Source organism: Pan troglodytes, chromosome 9 (genome assembly GCF_028858775.2).
Source record: "Pan troglodytes isolate AG18354 chromosome 9, NHGRI_mPanTro3-v2.0_pri, whole genome shotgun sequence".
NCBI classification, from domain to species: Eukaryota; Metazoa; Chordata; class Mammalia; order Primates; family Hominidae; genus Pan; species Pan troglodytes.
The window spans coordinates 73,015,833-73,034,533 of NC_072407.2; the positions used below are offsets into that span (position 1 = coordinate 73,015,833).

Here is an 18,701-nt window from a genome sequence, read left to right on the forward strand (position 1 = left end):
TGGCACTGTACATCTCCCCCAGAGTAAAGTCCCTGCCAAGCAGCGTGGCCCTCTGTGGTCTCATTTCCCACCACTGGTGTGGGCACCATCCCACCCCCACCTCTGCAGCTAGCCAGTCTCCTGGCTGCTTCCCACACACCCCAGGCATGCACTGACCCCAGGGCCTTTGCACGTGTCAGCCCCACTCTTTGAGATGCCTTTCCCTCTGACATCCTGAGGGCCCACTCTTTCCTTCCTCTTCTCCTGGTCTTTGCCCCAAATGTCACAGAAGCCTCCCTCGGCTCCCAGCGTGAAGGAAACTCGCTTCCGCATTGCCAGCTCCGTACCATTCCACCCTCACCCTGCTGTATTTTTCTTCCTGTCATTTACCAACCCCGACATGTTGCACGTTTCTCTGCTTACTTGTTAATTATCTAATGTGCACTTCCAGAGAGCAGAGTGTGGTGTGGCTCACTGATGTGTCCCCAGCACCTAGAAGACAGCGTGGCTCTTACGAGAAACTCCATATGTACTGGTGGAAACAATGAATTCGATCCCTGATTACTTTTCATCATAGATATGCACCAAACATCAGCCACATTTTGGGTTACCCAGGTTTCTACGCCCTAATCTAGAAATACAACTTCCACTTCCCTGTTTCTATGGGAACACAGAGTCTGAATCCCAAATAAGACTCAGAGGAACTTTTAAAAGAAGCTACTTCTAAATGACTGACTCCGCCAACTGCGTGCCCTCAGCAGGGCCACGACGCTGCAACGTGGAGGAGGTGGACCAGGGGCGGGCTGCAGGGTGCGGTGGGGAGTGTGGCAGGCTGGAGAGCACAGCCTTTCCAGAGGGGCCACGCTCCCAACCCCTGCCGAATGTCCACATGCACAGAGGCTGCCTGGGTGTGGCCACGTTTCCTAATTTTTCAAGAGAAGCTGGAAAGCTGAATTTTTTAATGAAACTCCTGGAAGTTTAAATACCAGCAACACATTCAATTTTTTTTTAATTAAAAAAAATTAAATTTTAACATCTGGGCAGGTTACAATCAAGCTCTCTTGGGTCAGATCCAACCTCCAGACGGCTGACGGTGAACTTTACACTACGGCTCATTCTATCAACCAAACGAGAGCTGGGCCCTGGGCCCAGACTCACTGCCTGCCCTGCAGGAGGTTGACTGATCACAAGATGAATGGCAGGTACCAGCCAGTGCCCAGCTCCCTGCCAACCAGCTGCTTCTAAATACACTGGATAAACACACCAAAAGAAGGGAAAAGAAATAAAAATAATGATTTGCTTGGTCACTCACATGTGGAAGAGAAAAGGCTAAAATCGAAGCTGATACTCCCTCATTCAGTCTGCAGGAGCCTCAGTACCGCCCCTCCCGGCTCCGCCCACAGAACACAGGCAGCGGGGGTGAAAGTGGGCGAAGAACCCTGTGCACAGCAACGTCCCCAGGCCTGGCATGCTGCCCGGCAAGCAGCTCCCCCGGGGCGCATCATCTTGGCAAACTCTCCCAGGACCCTGGGCTGCACAAGCTCAGAGACTCCGCCCGTCATGTGGGGAGACGTCCTCACTCTCAGGCTCCACCTGCTCACCCTCCCTTCACACTGAGAATAGGAAACCTGAGATGGACCAGAATCCTGGAGGTGGCACCAGCCACGTTTCTTCACCCTGCTGCATAGCCACCCAGGAACCCACAGGGTGACCTGGGCTCCAGACTAGGGCACCAAGCCTCACGGTTGGAGTGTTTGCAGGGATCATGGGGGGCCGGCCGGACACAACCACCTCCTCCTGCCATGGAAGGAAGTCTCCGTCCTGCACACTTGCTGGCACTGCCCTGGCCCATGCTGCAGGCCTCCCTGGGCCCCCGTGGCCTGGGCCAGCCTCTCTGGGCTCCCAAGGTTGGCCTGTTCCTACGGTAGGGTTGATGCTGATGACAGTACTCACAGTCATGAGGCACTGTCTGACCCCTCCACCTGCGCGTCTTAGTGAGTCGGGGCCTCTATGCCAAAACACCTGAGGCTGGGTCGATTATAAATGGCAGAAATCTATGGCTCACAGCTCTGGTGGCCGGGAGTCCAGGATCAAGGAGCCGGTAGGTGCAGTGCCTGGGGAGGGCTGCTCCCTGCTGCACAGGTGGTGGCTCTCAATGTGTCTTCATGGGCGGAAAGACAAGGCAGTTGCCTTCAGCCCTTTTTTTTGAGATGGAGTTTCGCCCTGGTTACCTAGACTGGAATGCAATGGCGCTGACCTCAGCTCACTGCAACCTCTGTCTCCCGGGTTCAAGTGATTCTCCTGCCTCAGCCTCCCGAGTAGCTGGGATTACAGGATTTCGCTCTATGGCCCAGGCTGGAGTATAGTGGCAAGATCTCTGCTCACTGCCACCTCTGCCTCCCGGGTTCAAGTGATTCTCCTGCCTCAGCCTCCCGAGTAGCTGGGATTACAGGCGAGCACCACCACACCCAGCCCATCACACCCAGCTAACTTTTGTATTTTTAGTAGCGACAGGGTATCACCATATTGGCCAGGCTGGTCTCGAACTCCTGACCTCAGGTGATCCGCCCGCTTCAGCCCCCCAAAGTGCTGGGATTACAGGCGTGAGCCACTGCACCAGGTCCACCTCCAGCCTTTTGTACAAGGGCACGAATCCCATCGCGGGGGCTCTACCCTCATGATGTAATCACCTCCAAAAGGTCCCACCTCTTCGTGCTGCCACACCAGTGATTAAATTTCAACACAATTTTTTTTTTCTCAGACAGGATCTCGCTCTGTGGCCCAGGCTGGAGTACAGTGGCATGATCTCTGCTCACTGCCACCTTTGCCTCTCAGGTTCAAGTGATTCTCATGCCTCAGCCTCCCAAGTAGCTGGGATTACAGGTGCATGCCACCATGCCCAGCTAATTTTGTGTGTGTGTGTATGTGTGTGTGTGTATGTATGTGTTTTTTGTTTTGTTTTGTTTTGTTTGTAGAGATGGGGTTTTGCATGTTGGCCAGGCTGGCCTCGAACTCCTGGCCTTAAGAGATCTGCCTGCCTAGGCCTCCCAAAGTGCTGGAATTATAAGCATGAGCCACTACGCCTGGCCAACACATGAATTTGAAGGCACATTAAGACTACAGCACCTATATGTGATTCTATGCAAACTTCTGGACACTCCCTTAACTGCAGTGATTAGCCCCATTTCAAAGAAGTAGAGAGGGGTTGCATTCATCTCCCCTGACTGCTGCACCGTGACGTCATAAATTCATTTCCCCTGGCTGCTGCACTGTGATGTCATACATTCATTTCCCCTGGCTGCTGCGTGGTGATGTCATAAATTCATTTCCCCTGGCTGCTGCGCTGTGACATCATAAATTCATTTCCCCTGGCTGCTGTGTGGTGATGTCATAAATTCATTTCCCCTGGCTGCTGCATTGTGACATCATAAATTCATTTCCCCTGGCTGCTGTGTGGTGACGTCATAAATTCATTTCCCCTGGCTGCTGCGTGGTGACATCATAAATTCATTTCCCCTGGCTGCTGCGCTGTGATGTCATAAATTCATTTCCCCTGGCTGCTGCGTGGTGATGTCATAAATTCATTTCCTCTGGCTGCTGCACTGTGACATCATAAATTCATTTCCCCTGGCTGCTGTGCCGTGACATCATAAAGTGGGTGGCTTAAACAATGGAAGTTTCTACTCCCACAGTTCTGGAGGCCAGAAGTCTGAATTCCAGGTGTTGGCAGGGCTGCCCACCCCCACCCAAAGGCTCTAGGGGAGGGTCTTTCCTGCCTCTCCCAACTTCAAGGACATTCCTTGGCTTGCGGCCACATCACTCCAATCTTGGCCTCCATCTTCACATGGCGTTCTAACCCTTGTGTGTCTGTCTCTTTTTGCTTTTCTTAAGAGGACATCTTTCAAGATTAGGGCCTCCCCAATCCAGCATGAGGTCGTCTTAACTCAGTGACATCTGCAAAGGCCCTAGTTCCAAACAATATCACATTCACAGGTTCTAGATAGACATGAATTTACGGGGCAAACGCTTTGACTCTGTAAGGGAGCATTTGGAGACTTTTAAGTAAATCCTAAGTGGCCTGCCCAGGGGCACCAGCTGAGAAGAAACCCAAGCCGGATTTAAACCCAGGTTCTGCAGACGGGAATGCTAGGCCCCTGCTGTGCCCTCTGGCCAGATCTGTGGCTGAGAGTGGGCCGGTTTCCTTGGGGCGTCTCTCCTGGCCGAGGTCTTGTGCCTCAGTAAATGCAGACCCAAAATAAACCACCTTCTTGGGTGACTGAGAACCAGGAAGAGAATTCTGGAAACAAGTTCCATCTTGTTCATAGAAATGGTGTTGGACACAACACAAAACCTTTCCAAGGGTGCGCTGTGGAAACCGTAGTCCTTTGCCAATTCCCGGCTGCATTTGCTCCCTCCTCTTTTAAAGTGGATAGACACAAGCTGTCTAGCTACTTGGCTGTCTTGTTCAAATAAATGGAATTTTATCAAATCACCCAGTAAGTGCAAAATGCAGTCTCTGGGTGGCGATGGAGCTAGTACCCGTCTCAGTGCTGGAACTGTTCTCAAGTTGGCTCCTATGCCGTGGCTTTTCTGTGTGGCTTTCGTTGGTGGCAAACAGCAGAGACGCACCCAAGCTGCTTACGATTTTCATGCAAAGGTGAAGCTGCTTCAGGGCGGCACTCTGGGGGATGCAGATGGCAGGGCGGCCCTGGCTTCGTGTGTCCGGGGGGGCCTGAGCAGCAGAAGTGTGGGAACTCGCCACTGACACCCACCTATGGTCTCTGGTAGCTGCTTTCTGTGGCTGTGGGAACAAATGATCACAAACAAGGTGGCTTCAAGCAACAAACCTTCCATGCAGTCCTGGAAGCCAGCGTCCAAAATGGCATCACTAAGCTGACCCCGAGGTGTCATCAGGGCCATGTTCCCCAGGAAGGCTCTGGGGGAGGGTCCTTCCCAACCTCCTGGCAGCACCATCTGATCTCTGCCCCCATCCCACGTCCCAATTCCACCGCCTCCACCTTCACGCAGCCTCCTTCCCTGTGTGTGTCCTACGAGGACCTTGGTGATTACACTGGCTTACCCAGTGCTACACTTTGAACACTGGCCCTTTCCAATCCTCACATTAAAATTTAATCCCCAGTGTGGTGGTGTTGGGAGCGGGGCCTAGCAGGAGGTGTCCGGGCCATGGGGGTGGATCCCTCATGAACAGATCCACGCCCTCCCCTCCGAAGTGAGTGTATTAAATCAGGGATCTCCAGAGGGACAGAACTGATAGGATACATTTACACAGGAAAGGGAGTTTTTTAAGGGAGAATTGGCTCACAGCATCACAAGCAGAAGTCTCACAACAAGCCATCTATAAGCTGGGGAAGAGAGGAGCAGGTAGTGGCCCAGTCCAAGTCCGAAAGCCTCAAAACCAGGGAAGCTGACAGTGCAGCCTTCAGTCTGTGGTCGAAGGACCAAGAGTCCCCGGCAAGACACTGGTGTAGGTCCCAGAGTCCAAAGGCCAAACAACTTGGAGTCTGCTGTCCCAGGTCAGTAGTGGAAGGAAGCATCCAGCATGGGAGGAAGAAGGAAGCCAGGAGACCCAGCAGGCAAGGTCATCCCACCTGCATCCACCTGCTTAGTTCTCGCCGTGCCAGCAGCCAACTGGATGGTGCCCACCCATATTGAGGGTGGGTCTTCCTCTCCCAGCCCACCGACTCAAATGTCCACCTTCTCTGGCAACACCCTCAGACACACCCAGAAACAATACTTCACCATCCCTGCGGGCATCCCTCAATCAAGTTGATGTGTAACATTAACCATCACAGTGAGTGGGTTCTTGCTCTGCCAGTTCCCACTGAGAGCTGGTTGTTAGGAAGGGCCTGGCACCTCCCTGCCAGGGAGCTGGGCCAGCTCCCGCCTGTGGACTGACAGGCACGTGCACCTCTAGGAGAGCCGTGTGTGTATGTGTGTGTGTGTCTAATAGACAGTCTTACATGAACTTTACAATTTGCCCACATCAGCTCATAGAAATTGCAATGCAGACGGCAGCACAACAGGGACGTCCTGGGACCCTGCCCATGGCACTCATCAGGGAAGAGGAAGGTCCTGGGAGAAAACGCCATGACCTTGTTCCCACATCCACGTGGATTTCCACAAAACAGGGAAGGCACAACCAAACAGTCTTGTTGGGGCTCATTTAACAAGGAGAGAAACTCAGAAAGCCACCTGGAGGGAAGAGAAGGGTCCGCTGAGCAGATTTCGTGGGTTTCTGAAAAGTGCAACGCCAGGAACCACAATGTCACCCACGGTGTCAGGCGGCCTTCATCGCGGACTGTCCCTCAACCACGCAGTTGCCTCCACCAGCATGATCAGAGGAACTGCAGAGTGCACAGCCACTGGCAGAGTGCTCTGGCAGCCACTACCATGCGTGGCATGAGAAAATGTACTCATCCCCCTCTGGCTAAATTGCTAAATGTGGGAACTCAGTTTGGAGCTCTGTGCAAAAGGAAATCAGACGAAGGGTCTGGGGGGCAAAAGCCAGGCTCTGACATTTCGGGAGATCCGCCCTCACTTTCATGGGCTGAGTCCTCCCCCAGTGAATGCACTGGGGACAGGCCACATCCAAAAACGCCTTGCCCGGGATCCTTGAGTGAAGAGCGCAATACAACACAGAACCATTGCCAACGGCATTCCTGGGCCTCTGCCATCACCGGCTTAGCCTGTGGCGATGCTGGGGTCCATCACCTGATTGCCAGAGAACTGGAAATTCAGTTCTTTGTTTCTGGCTTCGGCCTTTCTCCTCCTTCTATGTGCAGTGTTAAGGGTTAAGGAAGAACACGGGGTCTGGCATGCAGCAGCCTATGCCCTGTTCATTGTCCCTTTAGGAGCTGTGTGACCTGGGCTCTTCATCCACAGGAGGCCCTGCTTCGTGGGACCACATGGAAAGGGCTCAGCACAGGACTAGGCAGGGTGCCCCCATGCACTGAAAGGTACCCAAACCACCAAGCACAGTGTCATTCATCAGAAAGACATCCACATCAAGGCCTTCTTTGTCTTTTCCCTCCCATTTCATCCTTGTCCTTCCCTGCCCATATTAAATTTGGGCCTTATTAAAATGGAGCCATTCTGAACGTCTCTCATTGCCACTGCCTTTTTTTCCTGATTTTCTCCACCCTTTCTTTGCTTCTGGATGTCTGGTTAAAAACTGTTGAATACAGCCTGGAGACCGACAGAATGACAGCACGTGGGGAGAAGGCTGCCCTCTCCAAAAATACAATGCCAGGTGCTAAAGTCCCTGTATCCAAAAAACAGTGGAAGCCCCTTTCAGAATGCAGCTGCTGGGAGGCAGGAACAACTCCTCCAGTCAGTTCCCCTATGCTTCAGCCAGGGTTCTCCAGAGACACAGACCCACGGGATGTGTGTGTGTGTGTGTGTGTGTGTGTGTGAATGTACACACACTTACAAATACATATATATTTACACATATATTTGTAATATGTGTCTATGTATATATTTGTGTATGTGTGTACTTTACGTGTGTATGTGTACACATGCAAAGAGATTTATTTTAAGGGATTGGTTTAAATGATTGTGGAGGCTGACAAGTCCAAAATCCATAGGACAGGGCAGCAGGCTGGAAACTCAGGCAGGAGTTGATGCTGCAGTCTTAGGGCAGAATTCCTTCTTCTCTGAGAAACTTCAGGTTTTGCTCTTAAGGCCTCCAACAAATCGGATGGGGCCCACCCACATCATGGAAGGTATACCTTTACTTAAAGTCAAGTGACTGTTGATGTTAATCCCATCTACAGAACACCTTCACGATGACCCCTACATTAGCATCTGAGTAGATAACCGGGTGCTAGAGTCTAGTCAAGCTGACATATCAAACTACCCATCACATGCAGCCCATTTCTGCCTCTCTCCCTTGCTGTACCCCCTGCTTGGCTTGGGTCCTCTACTGTTTAGACTTCTATCCATTCTGTTTCTCTTTGTCTTCAGAATCAGGAAGTTCACTATCTTGGACTGAGCAATCCAAAAAGCAAAGGGTCCCTGATGATGTTCATTTCACACTTGGTTGCAAGAGAAGTGCCTGTCGCAAAGAAGTCTCTTCCTCACCGCAGATCCCAGAGCCCTGAACTGGAAGTCAGAAGGCCTGGGGACCGCTGACTTATCACTAATTTTGGAATTCTTACCATCTGTCTCTCTAGATTTCCATTTCTCCTAAAAACTGGGGATAAAAAAGCCAACCTCACTGGGTTGCTGAACATTAAACAAGAACATATAGAAAAGCATTTGTGAACTTTAAAACTCTGTGCAAATGGAAAATTCATCACTATCATCATCACTATCATTTTCAGTATCTTTTTTTTTTTTTTTTTTTTTTTTTGAGATAGAGTTTTGCTCTTGTCACCCTGGCTGTAGTGCAATGGCACGATCCTGGCTCACCACAACCGCTGCCTCCCAGGTTCAAGCTATTCTCCTGCCCCAGCCTCCCGAGTAGCTGAGATTACAGGCATGTGCCACCATGCCTGGCTAATTTTGTATTTTTAGTAGAGATGGGGTTTCTTCATATTAGTCAGGCTGGTCTCGAACTCCCGACCTCAGGTGGTCCGCTCACCTCGGCCTCCCAAAGTGCTGGGATTACAGGCGTGAGCCACCATGCCCGGCCCATTTTCAGTATCTTAATCACCATAATCATGGCCATCAGCAAAACCATCACTATTATCACCATCACCATCAACATTACCATCATCATGACCACCACCATCATCATCAACATGACCATCATGAACACCATGACCACTATCAACATTACCATCATCATAACTACCATCACAACCATCAACATTACCATCATAAGGAACACCACCATCACCATCAACAGGACCATCATGAACACCATGACCACTATCAACACTACCATCACGATAATTACCATCACAACCATCAACGTCACCATCATCATGACCACCATGATCACCATCAACATGACCATCATCATGACCACCACCACCACCACTGACATCACCATCATTATCATCATTATCAATATCACCATAACACCATCATTATCACATCATCACCATCATTCTTCAACATACACCCAAAATGTTTAAGTGCTTCATCTCTACCTTAGATAAATCCACTTCTGTCCATCTTCTGATTCTCAAACCAGAATAAACATTAGAATCCCTGGGGAAATTAGGAGAACACACAGCACTGGTCCCTGCCCCCAAGAGTTTCTGATCCAGTGGGACTGGGGTGAATCCTGAGAATCTGCCTTTCTCTCAAGTTCCTAGGTCTTCTGATGCTGTCTGTCCAGTATTTTAAATCATTAAGCAAGGGTCAGCCAGATGAACTCCAATAATCCCAAGACTTCTTAGAAAAACCTGACTTTGCAGCACAGTTGTACATCATCAGCACTTTCCAGATGAACATATTTGATCCCTTTTCAGTGGTGCAGCCAGCCATCATTTCTCCCACAAACTCAATATTAAATGATTCATTTTTCATAATTGGGAGGGGAAGAACAACTGTGAATGAAAAATAAAAGCTGGGGATGTTTTATGGGCAAAGATCCACAGAGTGAATCCAGTCTCTTTGTATTAATAAAACACAAGGCAGGAAGATAAGGAGGAGGAAGCTGGCTCCTGACAGGCACTGCCAGGGCCCATTCTGGGCACATAGATTGGCAGAGACCTCATTCCACCAGTTACCTGGGCAACGTCTACAGCATACAGAGTCTGATCAGTTCAGGGACAGTGAGTATCACTTTCTTTTGGAATCATTTGTGGCACTGATTGATTGTCCTTAGCAAAATAGAGACAGATGGCACAGGGTTGGTGCTGGTGCAGTTTTGCTGCTGTGAGGGCGTACTAAGCATCCTGCCAGGTCTCACGTAATAAGGGTATCCCCATCCCAGGTGGTCACTGCACCAGTGGTGACAGGGCTGTAATGGGGACTGACAGGGAGGGGGCAGGCCACCCAAACTGACCTTTCATCCGGGTGCCATGGAAGACTCACTTCCCTGGAGTGCCGTGTGGCCGTTGTAAGTCACCGCCCAGGAGAGTCAGAAATGGCTTTTGTATTACCCAAGTGTTTGCCTTGAGTCAACGGGTATCAGCAGCTGTTTTCTGAGCAATTTAAGCAACTATGTGACTTTTTAAAATAAAGGACCAAAGAAATATATTATTTAATGCCCCAAAAAATAATGTTTAATCCAAGCCCATGAATGCACAGCTAACCCCAAAGGGGCAGGCGCAGTCACACCGTGAAATCAAAGAAACTCACACCCTCCTCATATTCACCACTGGAAAGAGGACATTTTCTTGGAGTGTAACTGCAATCTCTATAGACCCATCAGCAAACCAGAGACCCATTTCAACAATCTACTTTATATTAGATATTTGCAAACTGCCAGATTTAAGACTAAAATCCAGGCTCACCATGATTGAAGAGTTACGTAAACTCCCTAATGGCTGATATGGTTTGGCTGTGTCCCTACCCAAATCTCATCTTGACTTGTAGTTCCCATAATCCCCACGTGTCATGGGAGGGACCCAGTGGGAGGTAATTGAATCATGGGGGTAGTTACCCCCATGCTGCTGTTCTCATGATAGCGAGTGAGTTCTCATGAGATCTGGTTTTAAAAAGGGCTTCTCCCCCTTTTGCTCAGCACTTCCCCTTAATGCCACCATGTGAAGAAGGATGTGTCTGCTTCCCCTTCCACCATGATTATAAGTTTCCTGAGGCCTCCCGAGTCATGCTGAACTGTGAGTCAATTAAACCTGTTTCCTTTATAAACTACCCAGTGTCGGGTATGCCTTCATTAACAGCATGAGAACGGTTATAATAGTGGTTATGAAACATCTGGGCCCAGTTGTTGGGCTGAACTTATTCATTTTCAACAAAACAAGCCTGTATATATTAGGAATGTCTAAGAAGAGTATTAGTAAAATCATTCGTGGAAGCCAATTCTAAACTAAAGTCCTCTCTCAGTGCAATAAGATACACAAATCATTTCCAAATGAGGAGAATCATGGAAATGTCAATTTTCAGTTCAAGTGGATCTGACTGTGTATAACATCAAAAAGCATTTCTATAACTCGTTTAGCTAAAAAAAAAAAAAATACAAGCATTTAGCTTAAAGGATTTTATTTTCACCCTAAATGGTTCTCTGGACAACTGCATCAAACGTAGATGAGTTCCATATCTGTGCAACAGAATATTACCCAGCCATGAAAAGGAGTGAAGCACAGGTGCAGGCTACAATGCAGGCGACCCTCAGCAACATGATGCTGAGTGACGGAAGCCAGACACAAAATCTCATCTATTATATGATCTCATTCATTTCACATGTTCAGAATAGGCAAATTCATGGAGATGCAAAGTCATGAGTGGTTTCCTAGGGGCTGGGGGAGGGGGAGTGGGGAGTGGCTGGTTAGTGGGTACAGGGTTTCCTTTTGGGAAAGGAAAGTTCCCAAAGCTAAGTTCTTAGCTAGACAATGGGGATGGTTTTGCACAGCATCATGAATATTCTTAATACCACCAAAGTGTACACTTTAAAATGGTTCAAATGTTAAATGTGATGCTATATGTATTTTGCCACAATTTTTAAAAAAGTTTAGGACCTGGGCTTGTGCATTACACCACAGAACACCCTGGCCCATGATTGGCTGGGGTTGTTCTCCCTCCACTCTGGGACAGCGGACCCCATGGGGGTGCCGATGGAAGGCAAGTCCCCTCCTGTGTGATCCTCAGGAAGCTTGTCCCACTGGATGGAGGGGCGGCAGAGCCAGCATCTCCCAACAGCTGCACAGTTGGAAGCACTTACGTCTTTGCTGCCTTTCCGGCGCTGACTGCTGCATGCATTTCCACATTATTTGTGCCATTTGCTCTAATAGGAAGGAGCCAGTGTGAGCAAGCACACTGAGACGGGGCAGCAGCTTTGCACTAAGAGAGGGAGGCACCTAGAGCAGCCTCCGAATAAGAAAACATCCGCAACAAAACGAGCCGACCTCATGTCACACATACAAACACGACCGTGGAGACGCAGAGCCATCACCCACTGTGATCCACACACATCCTTCCTGATGCTGAGATCTCTTTTACCTGAAATGGAGTCTGGCTGTTGTAGTTTTTTAACTCCTTATTTCCGCCTCGAAACAGAAGCACTCTTGCACAGCTGTCCTGCAAATAGAAAAGGAGAAACCTGTTTGTAAAATGGTAGCACAGACATTCTCCAAAGAAATCTGTCCAGAGTCTCAAGCTCACAGGAAACCAGGGAAACAGAAGTGCACAGTTAAAAGGGAAAGCATGTTGCTTTCATCTGGCTCCTGCATGCTGTCAGGTGAGGCTCACCTGCTGCCAACTATGGCCAAACAATTTCACTTTTTAAGACTGTATCCTATAGAAAGTCTTGCACATGTATATAAAATATACAATAAATGAAATATCTTCAGTAAAATACAGAAAGGAAGAAAGAAGAAAGAAAAGAAAAGAAGAAAAGAAAAGAAAATCTGGAGCTAGCATACATGTTCTAAAATAGGGGAGAGTGGGGATATATTCTAGAACATTCTTCACCTAGGCAGTCTCAGGACAAAACAAGGCAGATGACTATGAACTGAGAAAAACATATCCAGGAACTTCTAAATAAAAAAGGCAAGTCCCAAAACAATAATATTGGCCGGGCGCAGTAGCTCACACCTGTAATCCCAACACTTTGGGAGGTCGAGGTGGGCCAATCACCTGAGGTCAGGAGCTTGAGACCAGCCTGACCAACATGGTGAAACCCCATCTCTACAAAAATACAAAAATTAGCCGGGCATGGAGGCATGCGCCTGTAATCCCAGCTACTCAGGAGGCTGAGGCAGGAGAATCACTTGAACCCAGGAGGCGGAGGTTGCAGTGAGCCGAGATCGCACCCACTGCCCTCCAGCCTGGGCAACAAGGGTAAGACTCCATCTCAAAACAAAAAACAAACAAACAAAAAAAACGAAACCCCCAATAATATTGCTTAAGTTCATTTACATTTTAAAGGCTTAAAGAGAAACTAATAAAGGCTTAAAGTCTATATTATAGAAAAGCAGGAACTATGTCTGGAAGGATATGCACCAATTAACGGTATTTACTTTCATGGAAAGGAAAAGGATTAGGGAGAGAACAGAAGGAATCTTTTTACACTTTGTTTTTATTTTTTGAGACACAGTCTCGCTCTGTTGCCGAGGCTAGAGTGCAGTGGTGCAATCTTGGCTCGCTGCAACCTTCATCTCTTGGGCTCAGGCAATTCTCCCCACCTCAGCCTCCTGAGTAGCTGGGACAACAAGCATGTGCCACCATGCCCAGCTAATTTTTTTTTTTTTTGGAGAGCCAGGGTCTCACTATATTGCCCAGGCTAGTCTCGAACTCCTGGGCTCAAGTGATCTGCAGGCCTCTGCCTCCCAAAATGCTGGGATTATAGGCGTGAACCACCATGCCTGACCAGAGATTCTTTTTTTTTTAATATGTGGGCTTATATTATTTAATGTTGTTAAAAGCAAGCAAAACGGTTTTTTTTTTTTTTTTTTTTTTTTTTTTGAGACAGGGTCTCAGTCTGTCACCCAGGCTAGAGTGCAGTGGCGCGATCACAGCTCACAGCAGCCTCGACCTCCCACCTCAGCCTCCTGAGTACCTGGGACTATAGGGATGTGCCACCATGCCCAGCTAATTTTTGTATTTTGTTGTGGAGACGAGGTCCCCCGTGTTGTCTAGGCTGGTCTCAAACTCCTGGGTTCAAGTGATCCGCCTGCCTCAGCCTCCCGAAGTGCTGGGATTACAGCGTGAGCCACTGCACCCAGCCTCTTATGCATTTTCATAACAAAAATGAATCTGCATCCATCCATTGATTGGGCATCTACCATTTGCCCATGAAGCTGATGGAGAACTTCTCGCCAACCCCTCTGAAGCTCCCAGTGAGGACTGCAGCAGCAAATAACTACTAATAAAAAGGCAGTGGTAGAATGTTGACGTAGCCAATAAAAGGCAGCAGCAGAATGTTGATGTAACCAGTGGGGACTGCAGCGGCAAATAACTACTAATAAAAAGGCAGCAGTAGAATATTGATGTAGCCGTACCGACTATTAGAATAATTTTGCCTAGCAAATGCAGTTGGCTGTTTAGAATAAGCAAACTCTGTTTTTGGAAGTGCATTTAAATGATCAGGGGCTGGGCTGGTGCTTGTGCCTCGGCAGCAGGGGCCTGACACCGGGCTGGGGGCACCTTCTCCTACAGGACTCTGGGCCTCAGCGCAGGTCACAGCTGAAGCCTGTACTGGGCAGATCCTGGGAATTCCATCCTTACCTACAGTCTAGTGTACAGACAACAGGTGTGACCACCTGGACTCAACACTGCACAAATATACACCGAATAAAGGGGTAAGTGGATTAAATGACCAGGGCTTCCCACCCATGACAGGTCAGAGACCCCAGCCCGGGCCCCGGGGGAACCCCATCCCTGGGAACAGCAAGATGCCAAGCTGAGTGGACACTGCACAGGCGGCGGGACCTGGCAGATCAGCAGATTTGAAAGAGAGCTGATTGGTCGGGCGCGGTGGCTTACGTCTGTAATCCCAGCACTTTGGGAGGCTGAGATGGGCGGATCACCTGAGGTCAGGAGTTCAAGACCAGCCTGGCCAACAACATGGTGAAACCTTGTCTCTACCAAAAATACAAAACTTAGCTGGGTGCGGTGGCAGGTGCCTGTAATCCCAGCTACTCGGGAGGCTGAGGCAGGAGAATCACTTGAACCTGGGAGGTGGAGGTTGCAGAGAGCCAAGACTGTGCCATTGCACTCCAGCCTGGGCAACAAGAGCGAAACTCTGTCTCGAAAAAATAAATAAATAAAATAAAAATAAAAATAGAGAGCTGAAAATCTAGAAGGAAATAGGGAGCAGCTGCCAACAGGTCCTGGGTTTCAGTCTGGGTGAAAAAAAATGTTCTAAGGTTGACGGTCGTGATGGTTGTTGGTGGTGATGGTCGATGGTGGTGATGGTTGATGGTGGTGATGGCTGCGCAACTCTGTGGACAGACCAGCGATCATGGAGCTGTACACTTTAGATGAGTGAACTGTATGGTGTGTGAATTGCATCTCAATAGAGGGTCACATACATATTTAAGAGGACAGACAGCAGGAAGGCAGGCCACCCTGGCAAAGAGTCTTCATCCCTGGCTGGGTGGGTCGGGCAGGCCAGGAGCACCCTGAGCTCTCAGGATCCGGCTGATTTCAGGGTGGGGAGCCCACCAGGCCTCCACCCCATGATGGTGATTATTAATGAGGGAACCACACCCTCTCCGGCAGCTAAGAGTGTGGGCTGTGCTCACTTGGGAGACACAGGTGGGCGGATCTGAGTTGGGTAGTAAAGGCCGCCCCGTCTCTGCGTTCTCCAGCATCCTGGGGCCTCGGTGACTGTGGCCGGCTTTGTTCATCGACTGTGTAAAAAGCCACCTGCATGCTTGGGGGTGCACTCTGCCTCAAGCCCCACTGAGGCTGCCTCTGTACAGAGTGGGGGGCTCTGGCCACAGATGCCAATGAGTCAGGCATGCGGAAGTGAGTGTGGACCGCTCCACAGACCGTGCTGAGTGTTCTGTCCCACCACCCTACAGGAAGGTCAGGTTGGTTTAGAGGGGGATCCCCAGAGCCCCTGCACCCCGATTCCAATTAGAAGCAAAACCACCATGGTTTCCCCACCCTCTGACACAGTGGTTCTCAACCGGGGGTAATTTTGCCTTCACGGGAACATCTGGCAATGTCTGGAGACATTTTTGGCTGTCACAATTGTGAGTGATACTGGCATTTACTGGGTTAAGGCCAGGGATGTTGTGAGGCATCCTGCAATTAATAGGACAGCCCCCCATGGCAAAAAACCATCCAGCCCCAAACCTCAATAAAGCTGAGGTCAACAACCCCTGTCTTCATGGCTCCAAATGTTACTGATGATAGATATGAGTCGTGAAGAGCTGCATCCCTAGAACGGTCTCAGAACAACACGGACTGTATGAATCACATGCCACTCCCCAAGCCCACTGGCCCCTGGCCCCAGCCGGTCAGGCCTCAAGGGGACGCCAAGCCCTATGCTATTCAGGGTCTCGCCCCTGGAACGTGTCCTCAGACTCAGGGACAGCCCAGCAGGTTTCACAGAAGATGTTCACCCACTCCTGGGGAGCAGGAAGGCAGAGGCGGCTTCTGTCACCTCTCACTATGAGGACCATGCATGTCAGCAGGGGAGGGACAGATGCCCATGGAGCTGTCAGCCTGAGGCCCACAGGGCAGTGGTGAAAGCAGAGCCGGCAAAGCCACGTGTGAGGCTCGAACAACACTGCAGATGGAGGCTGAGCTGAGAAAAAGCAAACACAAGGAAACGAGCTGCTAGAAGCCCATGGTGTTTCAAAACAACGTGTGAGTCTGCAAAAGCATGCAGCAGCTGATATAGGGTGACGCTCCGCGCAGGGTTTCAGGGTGGGAAACCCCTGGAAAAAGCATAAATGTGGATTCCAGTTTTTACGCTGAGATTTCCATACTCTACTAATTATTGCCATAAATATATGTTGCTTTGAGTACAGGAAAAAATATGTAAGGGAATTTTCAGACATAACTATGTTCAGCAAACGAATCTTTCATTTCTGGGGTACAATTAAATCCAGAGTTTCAAAAACAGAAAGCCCTGGCGTCAGTTCTGCTGTGCCCAGGGTCCACACCGTGGGAGGTGCAGGTCAAGACTGCAGGCCTGCTTACTTCATTTTAGGGTTGCAAACTACGGCCCTTGGGCCTAATCCTGCACATCTAATTTTGTAAATAAAGTTTTACTGGGATGCGACCACATCTACTCACCTGCATATTTTCTGTGGCTGCAAAGCCTGAGGTATTTACTCTCTGGGTCTTTACAGAAAAAAGGGTACCCAGCCCAATTTTAAAAAAGCAGTCCTGCACCTCCCTAACGCGGTCACACATTCACAGAAATGACCACACTGGCAGGATGCCCTAACAGTGGACATGTTAACAACGGTCTTCAGGCCCCACTTAGGCTGATGACAGGGAGTGCAGGGTGATAACCAGCTTCAGCACTGAGAGAGCGGTTCTGCCTCTTGTCTTCTGAGCCTCAGTTTCCTCCTTTTTAAAGTGGGGATACCGGGCCCATCAGGGTGTCACCGGGAAACTGGGAATGGTGAGTTTCTGCAGGTGACCGGCATTTCAAGAGATGCACAGAATGCAGCCTTCTCCACCGGGATGAGACAGAGTGTGGAGAGCACTGGGCAGGTCCCTGGCTTTTCCAGTCCCAACCTAGCCCTTCCCCCGCTCTGCCCCAGCTGCAGGACTTGCCCTGTGTCCTGATCATGAGTCCAAAATTTCCCGTCAAATCACCCCCAGTGGGGTCCTGTTATTTCCAACCCCAAAAAGTCTTTCTTTTCTTTTTTTTTTTTTTTTTCTTGAGACAGGGTCTTGCTCTGGTGCAATCTCGGCTCACTGCAACCTCTACCTCCCAGGCCCAAGCGATCCTCCACCGCAGCCTCTCAAGTAGCTAGGATTACAGGCGCACGCCACCATTCCGGGCTAATTTTTGTATTTTCTGTAGAGACAGGGTTTCACCATGTTGCCCAGGCTGGTCTCGATCTCCTGGGCTCAAGCAATCTGTCCACAGTGGCCTCTCAAAATACTGAGATGACAGGTGTGAGCCACTGCACCCAGCCCAAGGTCTTTATCAAAATCACAGTATTATCAGGCTACGGTGAGCAAAAAGTTTGTTTTTTGCTTTGGTAAGAGAGAAAACGAAGAGGAGGCGGAGAGACCACAGGGCCAGGAGAATGGGATGATGGCTCTCAGCCAGTTCCCATCTGGGGCCTGGTGGGGGCAGCAAAGGGAGAACAGGGCAGCAAGAGAGGAGGGACCTCATGGGGGTGGGCATCAGTGGGGACATGAAAGCTGGCCCCTGGGGGTCTTGCTCACCCATTTGCTCTGGGCTGTAACTGCACCCTGGCCCAGTGGCCTAGAAGAATCACCCAGCACCGGCAAACCCAGATGGCTGAGAGTGGCCTGGCGAATTGGAATTCAGAATATGAGAGCCCTGCTCAGGGAGGAGCCTGGGACACTCTTTCCCATCTCCTCTTATTTCTCAGTAAGAACTTTTTCTGAAAATTCCCTATTATAGGCTGGGCATGGTGGCTCACACTTGTAATCTCAACACTTTGGGAGGCTGAGGCGGGAGGATTGCTTGAGTCTAGGAGTTTCAGACCAGCCTGGGCAATACAGCAAGATCCCGTCTCTACAAAAAATGAAAAAAATTAGCCAGGAGCGGTGGTGAGTGCCTGTAGTCCTAGCTACTTGGGAGGCTGAGGCAGGAGGATCTCTTGAGCCCAAGAGGTCATGGCTGCAGTGAGCTGTGATCGTGCCACTGCACTCCAGCCTGGGTGACACAGCAAGACCCTGTCTCAAAAAAAAAAAAAGAGAGAGAGAGTAAGAGAGAAAGAGAAAGAGAGAGAAAGAAAAGGAAGGAAGGGAGGGAGAAAGAGAAAGAGAAAGACAGGGAGGGAGGGAAAAGAAAGAAAAAGAAAAGAAAAGAAAATTCCCTATTATAAAGGACACGTACTTCCTATAGAAAGTTAAGAATAAATCCTCAGCAGGCACTGCCATTCCAGGGCGATACAGGTAGGATCCAAGAAAAATCCTCCACTACCTCCAGTCACTCAATGACTTTGACGGAGTCA

The 18,701-nt window shown here is 49.6% G+C and overlaps 1 protein-coding gene across 6 annotated transcripts in view; it reads right to left on the reverse strand.

The window, feature by feature from the left end:
• SHANK2 (SH3 and multiple ankyrin repeat domains 2) overlaps window positions 1–18,701 on the reverse strand; it is a 695,443-nt gene that overhangs the window by 484,816 nt on the left and 191,926 nt on the right. For all 6 annotated transcript variants that reach the window (XM_054662507.2, XM_054662506.2, XM_054662505.2 and 3 more), the window contains exon 10: window positions 12,079–12,156. In XM_054662507.2, the coding sequence (XP_054518482.2) occupies window positions 12,079–12,156 (78 nt within the window). The remainder of the gene's footprint in view (window positions 1–12,078; window positions 12,157–18,701) is intronic.